This window comes from Otolemur garnettii, unplaced genomic scaffold (assembly GCF_000181295.1).
Source record: "Otolemur garnettii isolate 467f Iridium unplaced genomic scaffold, OtoGar3 scaffold00018, whole genome shotgun sequence".
Lineage (NCBI taxonomy): Eukaryota > Metazoa > Chordata > Mammalia > Primates > Galagidae > Otolemur > Otolemur garnettii.
Window position 1 is genome coordinate 19,847,723 of NW_003852413.1, and position 14,260 is coordinate 19,861,982.

Here is a 14,260-nt window from a genome sequence, read left to right on the forward strand (position 1 = left end):
AAAAAAAAAAAAGAAACTAAAGCCAATGAAATGAATGCCTCTCTAACCTCACACTCACATCAAGTTTCTTTGGAATAAGTCTAATCCAGGTGTTAAATATTTTCCTCTCAGCTGCACACCAGCCAGACCCTTGAGGGGAAATAAAACACTTACAAAAACTTCCAAGAAAATACTAATTATATGTTTTTTAAGTAAGACAATCATTTTGAGTAAATAAGAATAAAAAGTAATCTGCACAGATGATTTTTAATAAACAATTTTTTGAAGTTTTTCAAAATTCTACAAAATTGGCAAACTTGAAAATAGTAAATATTTTTATTCTCTATCATTGAAATAATATTGCTAAATGTACATAAAATGATTAAACAACTACATACATACCCTTCTAAATGTGAAACATAAGCAAAGCTTGGGAAAGTACAGGATGTGTCAAAAGTTGTCCCTAAAGTCAACAACATAGGGAAAATGGGAAATCTGTACCTAAATGCACCTTTATTTACAAAATATTCATTACAAAATTTTACAAAGGGTGCCCAACACGTAAAGAATATTTTGTAAATATTTTGGAAAATTTTGTAAATGTATGTTTAGTTACATTTTCCCAATGTATGGTGGGGCTTTAGGGACAACTTTTAGGACACCCTGTATAGTAATATCCACAGTATGTGATCCTCGCATTTAATAGAAATGTATTACTTAAATAAATGAATTTTAAGTTTTTAAAAAATAATAAGACTAAAGTTTTTTATTAACATAACATCTAGCTGTATCCCATGTTAGTATCTGACTATTCCATGGATAAATTCCATTGTATAAATTTATAAATTTGATAGAATTTCAACTAACCAAAGCTGAAAACTAGGTAAAATCAATCTTTTTTCATGGAAGTAGTTCATATGTATATGTATATTTTAAAGATAGCATTGTAAAAGGAAGAAATGGATGTTCAATAAAGCAGACTCAATTGTTATATTGATTTTTCTAATTTCTAAATGGCTTTTATCCAGTCATAGAGATAATTTCTTTTTTGCAGTTTTTGGCCAGGGCTGGGTTTGAACTTGCCACCTCCAGCATATTGGGCCAGTACTCTACTCCTTTGAGCCAAAAGTGCTGCCCTAGAGGTAATATTTTGCTGCATGCTTTTTCCCAAGAATCTTTATCAAATTTTATTTGGAAAACAGTGTAAGTTTTTATTTTATTTATTTATTTATGTATTTATTTTTTAGAGACAGAGTCTCACTTTGTCGCCCTCAATAGAGTGCCATAGCATCACAGCTCACAGCAACCTCCAACTCTTGGGCTTAGGCAATTATCTTGCCTCAGCCTCCCCAGTAGCTGGAATTACTGGCGCCTGCCACAACACCCAGCTATTTTTTTGTTGCAGTTTGGCCAGGCCGGGTTCAAACTCCACACCCTCGGTATATGGGGCCGGTGCCCTACTCACTGAGCTACATGTGCCGCCTAAAGTGTTTAAAAGACAAAGTTTGAAAAAGAAAAAAGAGTACCCACTCTATTTAAAAGTTAATTAGAAAACTGTGAAATTACAAAGGAGATAATAGGAATAACATTCATTAAATTACATAATGGCTTAACTTCAGGATTCTTTACAACATTTGATTTGAAGTGATATACTACGTCTCCAAAATAAAGGTGTTTTATAAAATTATCATACCTACCCACTTCAGTTTATCAATAGTTAATTGTAGATATACTTCGTTTATTGATTAACTCAAGAATACAGAGATAAGTAAATGAAATATAGCAATTCCCTATTAATTTACCAGCTTATATAAAAGCACAGCTTGTTCATCAAGCTAGAAAACAAATGTCTGTGACTAAGAAATGGAACTTTCCCTATAAATAAAATGGTTTTTGCTTTTAAAAAAATTCCTTCAGGGCGGCGCCTGTGGCTCAAAGGAGTAGGGTGCCCGCCCCACATGCCAGAGGTGGCAGATTCAAATCCAGCTGCACAAAAAACTGCAAAACAAACAAAAAAAATTCTTTCAGTTGAGGATTAGTTCCACTGCCAATTTGGGTTTGAAAAGGAACAATTTAAATTACTAAAAATACCTTTTAAATGATTGAGTGGGGCTATTTCCCCTTTCTTAATTTTTTTTTTTAAGATAGTCTCACTTTGTTGCCCTCTGTAGAGTGCGTGGAGTCACAGCTCACACAACCTCAAACTCTTGAGCGCAAGTGATTCTCTTGCCTCAGCCTCCCAAGTAGCTGGGACTATAGGCGCCCACCACAAAGCCCAGCTATTTTTAGAGATGGGGGTCTTGCTCTTGCTCAGGCTGATCTTGAACCTGTGAGTTCAGGCAATCCACCCACCTCAGCCTCCCAGAGTGCTAGGATTACAGGCATGAGCCACTTTGCCCAGCCCTTTCTTAAATATTAATTGTAGTTTTAGGACCAAACATGGGAAAAAATGTATTTCAGACACTTACACATAAATGTGATTGTAAAATCTTTCAGACCTCTATCTTGTTGAAATGTTTAAAAATGTTATCAAGAGGGTAGCACCTGTGGCTCAAAGGAGTAGGGCGCTGGCCCCATATGCTGGAGGTGGTGGGTTCAAACCTAGCCCCAGCCAAAAACTGCAAAAAAGAAAAATGTTACTAAGAAATTAAAATATCCTCTATAGGATATTTTTACAGCTTACTCTGGCTTGTTCTCGAAGTTCATCCACAATTAAGCGATCAACTCTAGATGGGTTGGAGGTCAGCCTTGGAATTGGAGTGTTGTTAGTACTAGATACTTTTTTTCCTGGATAATTCTTGGCAAGGGCTAATTCAGTCTGTAAAAAAAAAAATATATATATATATATATATACACACATATATATGTATATATGTATGTACATATAACTCTTAGATGGCATATTTTCTAAATATGATTTGACCATGAATAACAGTTTTCATAGGCCTAAGAAATAAATAGAAAATTACACCTTTAATAAAAATTCTGTTTTGGTATCAAAAGGCAACAAATGGAAACCCCAGTACCACAGTATTTTTCTATCATACCTAATACATATAAAATACCTGAATACTCCAAAAATTTAATACTAAAAAAATTCAAAGAAATAAATTTTTAACCATTAAGGGGGAAAAAATTTACTTTATAGATAAAATAAACTTGAAAAATTAGAATATTCTTTTTTTTTGAGACAGAGTCTCCAGCTGTCTCCCTGGGTAGAGTGCCATGGCACTTGGTAGAGTGCAGTGGTGTCACAGCTCACAGCAACCTCAAACTCTTAGGCTTAAGTAATTCTATTCCCTCAGCCTCCCAAGTAGCTGGGACTGGACTATAGGTGCCCACCTCAAAGCCCATCTATGCTTTGTTGCTGTTGTTGCAGTTGTCATTACTGTTTAGCAAGCCCGGGCCGAGTTCGAACCCACCAGACTTGGTGTATGTGGCCAGCACCCTAACTACTGAGCTATGGGCACTGCTACCAACCCAGGAATTAACAAGCTGTGGTATATGAATACCATGGAATACCATTCAGCCACTGAAAAATATGGAGACTTTACATCTTTTGTATTAACCCAGATGGAGGTGGAACATTCTTCTCAGTCAAGCATTAGAAGAATGGGGAGGCAAGAATCCAGTGTACTCAATTCTATGAATGAATAGATAAGCTAATAAAAGGGGTGAGGTACGGGAATTAGGTAGTGGGGAAAGGGGAGGAGGGTGGGAGAGGGAGGGTCACGGTGTACGGCACATCTTTTGGGAGCAGGACACAAGTATAAGAGGGACTTTAACAAATGCAATCAGTGGGACCTAATTCTTTGTACTCTCAATGAACCCCAAACAATAATAATAATTAAAAAAGAATATTCTTGACTTGACTCAAACTATATAAAAGTAATGCATGTAAAAATTAAAATATAAATAACAATTATTTTAAAATCTGAAGCATTTTTAGTCTTTAAGTAACCTGCTTAATTCCTTATATTAAAGAATTTAACAAATACTCTATGTTGTAGAGTTCAGCTTGAAATTTGGCAAGTATTCTTTTTTTTTTTTTTTGCCGGGGCTGGGTTTGAACCCCCTGCCTCTGGCATATGGGGCGGGTACCCTACCCCTTTAAGCCACAGGCACCGCTCTAGGCAAATATTCTTAAACTACACTAAAGTAAACAAAATGAAGACAGGCAGAGAGAACATAAGTTACTCCTAAATGGTTAACTTTGTATTACCTTTTTTCTCTCCTTTTCTAATGCTCTCCATTGTTCATAGCACTCTTCTAGACGAATATGAAGTTCACTGGCTGGTCCACTACGGGTTTTAATTGGTCTTTGAAATCCAAAAGTTGGCACGAAACCAGAAAAGGAATTATCACCATACATCATATCATTAAAATAAGGGTATAAATGGCTCAAGTCATCATAAGAAAACAAATCGTAGGAATCCAACAGTGGAACAACTGAATGGCCAAATGGGTGGGTGGATCTTAGGGGAAACCCATTTGAACCAAGTTGTTGAAAACCTTGATTATGCCTTAAATCTCCCATCATATAATTATTAGAAAAGCATGACGCCTGTGTGCGATTCACACGGCTATTAATATTGTTGTCTCCACTTCCCTGTCTGTGGCTATTAAAATGACCCTGTGACTCCAATAGATCTTGATATGTATTTTGAGATAAGCCATCTAAATGCTTTGGACCTTCCTCAGGATCATAATGTCCACTCTGGGGCTTGGCTTGAAAATTATGTTTGTTTACATTTTCAATGATCCCATACTGCTGAGCTGAATAGTTATCACAAAATCCATTTGGCTGCTTTATTTTTTTATCAGTAACCGATTCAAAGAGATTTTCTTCTCCAGTTTTTGTCAGTCCTTCCATGTGATTGACAGATTGAATTCTTTCCGCACCATTGTAACTAAAATCAAAACTAGAAAATGCTGAAGGGTTTTCTTGGCAATATTTCTGAAATAAATTGCTATTTGGGGTTAAACTTGTAGATGATAGTTGGGGGAAATCTGAAGAATGGTTAGAACCTTTTGAAGCTGCACTTAAATGACTATTTAATTTCATCAAGTTACCTTGATTTCGATAAGGAATAGGTGTGTTAGTTTTCGTTTGAACATTCATCCAAGTTGGTCTGTTTAAATTGATACCTCCTGAAGATGTTGCTGAATTGGATAATAAATTCACTGATTTAAAATACTCAGAATTTGGGGGATCAGGCTTAGCAAACTGTTGCTTTTCTGTGACATTAGCAAAATCATTATTAGCTGGACAAGCTGTGTGAGGTTTTAGTCCATATTCTGATTTTAAGCCAAAATCAGCAGTGAATGCTGTTTCCTTTGCAAACTGTTTTTCTGTCAGATGTGGCGTAGTTTTTGGAAATGTGAAGTTCTGCTGGTCCGGGATTGTCTCCTCCATTTTTTTCTGATTTGCTGGTTTAACCTGAAATAACTTTGTGTAGGTGTCTGCTTCTACAGTTGGTGTTTCAGGTATGCCATTGGCTAATTTTTTACTATCTTGGACGCTAAAATTTGAACATTTATTAAGCTTAGCCTTACTAGGATGAGCATATTCTGGGTACCTACAATAATCTGCATTTTCATTGTATCTATTAAACTGGGAAAGAAATATCTCTGCCCTTTTTTGCTGTAACGGTGCTTCAAGACCTTTAGTACATACTTTCTCTCTTCCGTAAGAGTAAGTATCAACTCCTGATTCTTTTATAATGTCAGACAGACCAGTTTGTGGTGTAAAACAGTTTTTGATAAATGGATATTCTTGGAATGTTGTCTTAGCTGTATCATTTGTCTGAATATTGTAACAATTAGAATGATCACTTCGTGAGGGGTACATCCATTGTTCTTCAAGGTCTAAACCAGTAAATCCATGATAAAGTTCATCTACTTTTTGTTGTGGTGTGAGATTACTATTATGCAGGTATTGCTTTTCCACTGCTGACACAGATTCACCACTATAAAAAGCTTGCTGAGAGATGGTTGTATCTATTGGCCTTTTGGTTTCTGTTAAAAGGTCATGGTGATCTGCAAATCTGCTTGTGTTCATTGGCCAAACTGACTTTAAATTGGAGGAGCAGGTCCTAAAACAAGTAAATATATTTAATTACAACTTAGGTTTTAAATACTATTTCCTCAGTGGAGAAGGTAGGAAAGATTTTTTTAAAACATTTATTTGCCCCAACTCAGCCTTCTCTAATCCTTTCCAACCCTGCTTTATAAGCTACCATTACCTCTAAATATTCTCTAGCATATGAAATGTGATATATACTATAGAAATATGCATTTTAATCTTTTTTTTTCTTGAGTCAGAGCCTCAAGCTGTCCCCCTGGGTAGAGTGCTGTGGCATCATAGCTCAAAGCAACCTCCAACTCCTGGGCTCAAGCGAGTCTCCTGCCTCAGCCTCCCAAGTGACTGGGACCACAGGCGCCCACCACAACACCAGGCCATTTTTTGGTTGCAGCTGTCATTGTTGTTTGGCGGGCCCGGGCTGGATTCGAACCCGCCACCTTAGGTGTATGTGGCTGGTGCCCTAGCCATTTGTACTTTCCCAAGAGGCATTAACTAAGGCTTGAGACTGGTGACTTCATGATCTTAGATGAATTATTATCTACAAGTTTTTCCTTTGACTAGGTTATTGCATAAAAGCGTCATAGCTAACTGCAACCTGAGTCTCTTGGACTCAAACAATACTCTTGCCTCAGCCTCCCAAGTAGCTGATACTAAGGTGTCTCCCATGACGCCTGGCCAGTTTTTGTATTTTTAATAGAGATGGGGTCTCACTCTTGCTCAGGCTGGTCTTGAACTCGTGAGCTCAAGCAATCCACCTGTCTCAGCCTCCTTAAGTGCTAGGACTATAGGCATGAACCACCACGCCTGGCCACTTAAACTATTTTTGAAATTAAAATATTTTAATTGGTTATATGTATGCTGCATACTTCCATATTTATGAAATTGGGTATTTGGATAATATGGCTTCCACACTCAAATAAAACTAAAACATTAAAAAAATTTCTACCACATAAATAAAATTCCTAAGTATTAATGCATAGCAGTAATTTTACTTTTTGTGATCTATGTATAAAAGCTACTTGGAAGTTATATTCTTTAAGCTAAACTTTAGCTCATGAACTCAAGGGAAATAGCTCTGAATTATGCAAGAGTAATTTTTTTTTTTTTTTTGAGATGGAGTCTTGTTCTATTGCCTGAAACAGAGTGCCACGGCCTTAGCCTGGCTCACAGCAACCTCAAACTCCTGGGTTCAAGCAAGCCTCCTGCTTCAGCCTCCCAAGCAGCTGGGACTACAGAGACCTTCCACCCTTCCACTATGCCCAGCTAATTTTTCTATTTTTAGTAGAGATAGGGGTCTCACTCTTGATCAGGCTGGTCTTGAACTTCTGACCTCAAAGGACCCTCTGGCCTTACCCTCCCAGAGTGCAAGGATTACAAGTGTGAGCTACCATACCCAGCCAAAAGTAATTTTTCAAATTAAAGTTCTTTTTTTTTTTTGAGACAGAGCCTCAAGCTATACCCCTGGGTAGAGTGCTATGGCATCACAGCTCACAGCAACCTCCAACTCCTGGGCTCAAGCGAGTCTCCTGCCTCAGCCTCCCAAGTAGCTGGGACCACAGGCGCCCACCACAACGCCCAGCTATTTTTTGGTTGCAGCCGTCACTGTTGTTTTGGTGGGCCTGGGCTGGACTGGAACCCACCATCTTAGGTGTATGTGGCTGGCACCTTAGCCACTTGAGCCACAAGCACCGAGCCCAAATTAAAGTTCTTAAGTAAATAAAACCTTAGATTGAATCTTCAATTATATGGCAAATACTTCATCAAATCAAGACTCCTAGAAACAAATATTTGAATTAAGGTGTCTATTATCAGACAATCTGATACTAAGTGAAAACAAAAGTTAATGAATAGGATATTCTAACATATGTAAATTTAAAAATTTATAATATGTCATATACTAACCCTTCAGCAAAATATGGCTGTGACTTATCTTGTTCTTCCAAAATGTTAGACACTAGTCCATATAAGTCTGTTTCACTGCCATAGTCATTTCTTTCAGTTTGAATCCTAAAAATAAATGAATATCACATGTAAACTATTTCATTCATGCTAAAGTACAATATATTGGTTTATCTTTCTAGACTTATTCTACCATTTTTTCTACAAAATATTTGGACTGAATCTTGTTTTCAAAACAGTGTTACAAAAATAAAAACTAAAAAAAATTTGGAATGAATCTACACCATCATTTCAAATAAAGAGGGGGCAAGAACTCAAGAATATTTTCTACTTTATCATGATGTGTATCGACATAAAATGTTTCTCCATCATTTAAAATCCTATGTCTGATGCACAATGTATGTTTACCTCTTACTTCTCTACAAAATATGCTATTCGTTTTAAGTGACCAACATATAAATTCTGACCTATGACATCACAGATATATTTGGTATAACAGCTGCTCCTGAAAGCATGTCTAGTCCACCAATACTTGCTCAGTTTATTTGTAATTTGAAAACCATATGAACCTGATGTTCTATTTTTGTGACTATTTATACTAAATATGGAATAAAAAAGCAAAATGTGATATTGTCATCATAGAAATCATAGCAATTTTCCAGTTATCCCTTAAATATAACAGACTTTGGGGCTATTCCAAAATCCTTGCTAACGCAGTGACTGGATAGAGTTCCATGTACCCCAAAGTCAACCTAGTTACTGATACCATCTAAATACAAAATGTAAAATCCATAAGCATGTGCAATTTCTTCCTAGAAGTAATACAGGTTGAATGCTTGGGACCAGAAGTGCTTTGGATTTCATATTTTTTAGATTTTAGAATATATGTGTTATATTCTCATTGGCTGAGCACCCCTATTTCAAAATCTGAAATAGTCTCACTTTCACCATGGCATCATAGCTTACAGCAACTTCAAACTCTTGGGCTCAAGTGATCCTCTTGCCTCAGCCTCCCAAGTAGCTGGGACTACAGGCACATGCCACAATGCCCAGCTATTTTGTGACCGAAAAAATAACCAGTGAGCTCAGGCAATCCACCTGCCTTGGCCTCCCAAAGTCCTAGGATTACAGGCATGAGCCACCATGCCCAACCAATGGGCATTGTCTTTGAGTATCATAAAAGTTTCAGATTTTAGCATTTTAGATTTCAGGTTTTCAGATTTGGAATGCTTCATCTGTATGCTGTTGTTCTGAATTACAACTTCCATGTTTTATCATATTCTATTTCCAACACTTCATAGTGTTGGAGTATTTTAGAGAAAAAAGTCCTCGTATTTGCATACCACTTAAACATTTAACTGATCATCATAACATTGCAAGAGTAAACATTAATATTATGGTTATGAGCTGTGGGATAAACAAATGATCTCTTGAAACATTAAGAAAATTGTATTTAGTAAGGGTATATGACTTGCCAAATTACTATACACTTGCCAAACTGCCTATAAGCCCAATATTTTTTGCCTATATCATGTTACTTCATAAAGATTCAATATAAAAAAAAAGATTTATTATAAAAGCTTTTTTAGGCTCAGCGCCCATAGCTCAGTGGTTAGGGTGCTGGCCACATACACTGAAGCTGGTGGGTTCGAACCTGGCCCAGGCCGGCTAAACAACAATGATAACTGCAACAAAAAATGGGAGGCTGAGCAAGAGAATTGCTTAAGCCCAAGGGTTTGAGGTTGCTGTGAGCTGTGACACCATTGCACTCTACCAAAGGCGACAGATATAGTGAGACTCTGTCTCAAAGAAATAAATAAATAAAAGCTTTTTTGTCTAATAAGGTATTTATTTAGAACAGTATTATTTATTAGAACAATACTATTTATTTAGAACAATATTATTTATCTAGAACAATATTCAATGTAATATAAAACAAATTGTTTGCAGTTGTTATTGGGGAGTATGAAAACAGGGTTAAAGTTGACTCTTCTTGATATATATTTCTATAAAGTTTGAGCATGTATCAATTTTAAAAATGTTTTTCATAGAATTATGTATTGTATAGTCCAACAAAATCATTATCCTAGAGAATTTTCCAAGAATTTAAAATTTTTAACATTTTTTAATTAACAAGATTCAGCTGGTCATGGGTGGCTCACACCTATCACAGTTCACAGCAACCTCAAACTCTTGAGGCAAACTCTCTTGCCTCAGCCTCTCAAGTAGCTGGGACTATAGGCTCCCACCACAACACCTGGCTATTTTTTTGTTGTGGTTGTCACTGCTGTTTAGCTGGCCCAGGCTAGGTTCAAACCTGCCAGCCTTGGTGTATGTGGCTGGTGCTGTAACCACTATGCTACAGGCACCGAGCCCAAACAACTCTATTTTCTGTTTGAACTAAAGATGCATCAGCTTCTATCAACAGCTCCTTTATATGTAATTATAAAAAAGGTAGATATCACTCTGTTAGGCTTCTCTTTGCAATGGGCTCCGATAATATTCTATATTTCCTCTTTTGTAACCTTCACTATACTTGCAGTGCATGTTGTTGTCATCATCATCATCTTCCTCATCATTTTAAAAATATAAAGGCAAGGATAATATTTGCCACATTAATTCTGGTATCCCCAACAGGAAAGCATCTGACATAGAGTAGATTACTATTTGTGAAAATGAAAGGAAAAATAATTAAAAATATCTTAGGTTTGATAAAACTCTGTTTGTTATGTTGTTGTGAAGGAAAATATTTCTGAAAACTTAGAATTGGATGAAAAAATAGATCTAAAAATTGTAACTCAACATAAATTATCTTTAGAAAGAGAAACTAAAGATTTATGCACTTAAGTTTCCCTGTAATGAATTTTTCATAAGTAATAACCTAAAAATTATGTTCAAATAACTTCCCTGTTTAGCCTAAACATTTGATAAACATAAAATTATAATGCAACAACAGGCTGACCTAGGGAACAGAGAGCTAATGAACTTCAGTTCTTATGTAATTAATTTAAAAACACCTCATTTAGCCTGAGAAATCTAATTTACTAATTTACCTGTTTTTTACATTGATCTGAGAATTAGAAGGTTGTTTAATATCATCTCCATAAGTAGACCATGGTGCATAGAAAAGTGATGAATCTACAGAACTCGAATATTCTGTTGATGAAGAAAGTGGAGTATAGGTCTGCCTTAGGTCTACATTGTCTTCACTCTGAAATTTTTAAGAAATGTTTGTATATCAGACATATTAAAATTTTAATTTATTACAGAATATTAGGGAAATAAGAAATCAAAGGAAATTACACAGGTGTTTAAGAGTTGAGAGGATTACGTTCAAATCTAGAGTTATCGATTTAAGCTTACTTTATGCCAGGGATTAACAAACATTTTCCAGAAAAGGCCAGCTAGTAAATATTTTAGACTTTGCTAAGACTTTTTTAAGACTTTGTTAAGGTCTGTGTTGAAACTACTCAAGTTGGCTCGGCGCCTGTGGCTCAAGCGGCTAAGGCGCCAGCCACATACACCTAAGGTGGCGGGTTCGAATCCCCAGCCCAGGCCTGCCAAACAACAATGACGGCTGCAACCAAAAAATGGCTGGGCATTGTGGTGGGCGCCTGTGGTCCCAGCTACTTAGGAGGCTGAGGCAGGAGACTCGCTTGAGCCCAGGAGTTGGAGGTTGCTGTGAGCATGATGCCATGGCACTCTACCCAGGGGGATAGCTTGAGGCTCTGTCTCAAAAAAAAAAAAAAAAAAAAAGAAACTACTCAACTCTGCTGTTCCAGTACCTAAGTAACCATATACAGTAAATAAACAAATGGGCATCCCTGTGTTGCAATAAAACTTTATTTACAAAAACAAGCACTAGGCAGATCTAGCTCCTTGTTGCTGATCTCTAGTATATAATTATGTAAATATTATAGTTTTAATTTTTTGCATAGAAGAACATTATGTGGATACTAACAGTGTTATTTTAAATAAATTGTATACAAAAGTATCTTGATGCTGCCAGTCTGTAAAAAAAGTTAATGTGCATTTATACAAAAGTTTACAATTTTCAAACAAATTCCACATATCATATTCAGTTAACCTTGTGTTTTAAAAACAAGGAAATTGAGGCTACAAGTTACTCAGGAAATATGTGACAAAACTAAAACCAAAACTTTAAGTCTTCTAACTCCTACTCAAAGGCCTTTTTTGTAGTATGTTAGTTAGGAGCCTAGTCTCTATTTCCAATAGACATTGAAAAAATGACACAATATATAAACTGTTATGAGCTCTTCAGAAATTTTGGAGACATTACTACAATTAGAAGAAAAATATTCTACATATTTTTATTTTTTCCCACTTTTTTGGTGAATGCTTCTATAATGAAGATTGAGTAAATAAAAAGTTTGGATTTTAAGATTTTAATGAATTCTTTAAAACTCTACCTTTTCCAAAAGGGGTTGAGCTATAGTGAAAATAATTTAAAATAGCATGACTTTAACAACAAAGATTAAACTAAGTAGACATTGTTTATTCTAGAAAATGCTTCCTTAAAGAAGTCTGACAGTGGTTGGGCAGGTGGCTCAGGTCTGTAATCCTAGCACTCTGGGAGGCGAAGGCCCACAGATTGCTGATTGATTTAACTTGTACTCTTTTTTTTTTTGAGACAGAGCCTCAAGCTGTCCCCCTGGGTAGAGTGCCATGGCATTACAGCTCACAGCAACCTCCAACTCCTGGGAGCTATAGGCGCCGAGCCTTAACTTGTACTCTTAAATAAAACTAGCAACTACTCAAGTAATGTAGTAGAGTCAAACATAATTATACTTGACATAGCTGCATCCTTTTTAGTTAAAACATTTATGGCAGCCTGAAAATATGCAAACATTTGGGGCATATTAATTAGGATAACTGCAAAATGTATCACTTATATCCTGGATAGACTTAAAAAACAATCAATTGAAATTAAATCCAAGTAAATTTTAGTAGAGAGCAGTGGAACCCTGGTCTTAGTGGTGAAAAGATGTGGGTTCCACTTGGGCTTTGTCCTTTAAGACACAAATCAAGGTCCCTGTGCCTCAATTTCTCAATCTTGGCTGGGTATGGTGGCCCAAACCTGTAATCCTAGTATTCTAGGAGGCCAAGGTGGGAGGATCACCTAGGCTCAGGAGTTCAAGAGCAGCCTAACAAGTGTGAGACCCCCCCCCATCTCTACTAAAAATAGAAAAATTAGCTGGACCTTTGTGATTGTAGTCTCAGCTACTCAGGAGGCCAAACTAGGAGGATCATTTGAACCCAGGAGTTGGAGGTTGTTGTGAGCTAAGCTCAGGCCGTGGCACTTAAACTTAGGCAACAGAGTGAGATTCTGTCTCAGGAAAAAAAAAAAAAAAGAAAAGGTGAGGCACAATGGCTCATGCCTGTAATCCTGACACTCTGGGAGGCCAAGGCTGAAGTGGGTAGATCCTCTGAGCTCAGGAGTTTGAGACCACCCCCAGAAAAAAGTGAGACCCCTGTCTCTACTACAAATAGAAAAAGTATCTGGGCAGTTGTGGGAGGTGCCTGAAGTCCCAGCTACATGGGAGGTTGAGGCAAGGGGCTCCCTTGGGCCCAAGAGTTTGAGGTTACTGTGAGCTAGGACACCACAGTACTCTACCCAGAGCATGGAGTGAGACTATCTCAAAAAAAAAAAATCTCAATCTGTAGAGGGGGCATAATACTATACAAGGTTAGTATAGATTAAATAATTTATTTAAAGATATTGTTATAATTCAAAGTATAATATCAATATTGATGTCCTGATTAAATAATTTCAAATGAAAATTACTTACACTGACCTAAATCTAATTGAATAACAAAGCTAAATGTCTTAGGTGAGGAAAATGGTAGCATGTAATAAGACATTGTTAAAGCCAGAGAATAAAGGAGTAAAGAAAATTTCACCTTTAAGTTGTCAAAAGTATATTTGTGCCAACCAACCCGCAATAAATGCTTGAAAGAAAAAAATTATTTTTTTCTTTTTTGGAGATAGGGTCTTACTTTGTTGCCTGGGCATCATGAAGGTAGTGGTGTGATCATAGCTCAAAGCAACCTCAAACTCCTAGCTGCGCTCCAGAGGTCCTCCTGCCTCAGGCTCCTCAGCAGCTGGGACTACAGGCATGTGCCACCATGCCTGCCTGATTCTTCTAAAAACATTTTTTTGGTCTTACTAAATAAAAATGGATTTTCCTACGCTTCTGGAGTCATGTGAGGACAAAGTGGAAATAAGAGTCAATGAAAAATTCTTTGACTTATTTTTCTTTAACTTATTATATTTTT

General features: G+C 36.6%; 1 protein-coding gene across 1 annotated transcript in view; it reads right to left on the bottom strand.

Moving 5' to 3' along the window:
• MEIOC (meiosis specific with coiled-coil domain) overlaps nucleotides 1-14,260 on the bottom strand; it is a 19,789-nt gene that overhangs the window by 3,825 nt on the left and 1,704 nt on the right. Inside the window, exons 2-5 of the mRNA XM_023511238.1 lie at nucleotides 11,017-11,180; nucleotides 7,967-8,071; nucleotides 4,202-6,074; nucleotides 2,663-2,797 (exon numbers count right to left, since the gene is read on the bottom strand). Of these exons, the coding sequence (XP_023367006.1) occupies nucleotides 2,663-2,797; nucleotides 4,202-6,074; nucleotides 7,967-8,071; nucleotides 11,017-11,180 (2,277 nt within the window). The remainder of the gene's footprint in view (nucleotides 1-2,662; nucleotides 2,798-4,201; nucleotides 6,075-7,966; nucleotides 8,072-11,016; nucleotides 11,181-14,260) is intronic.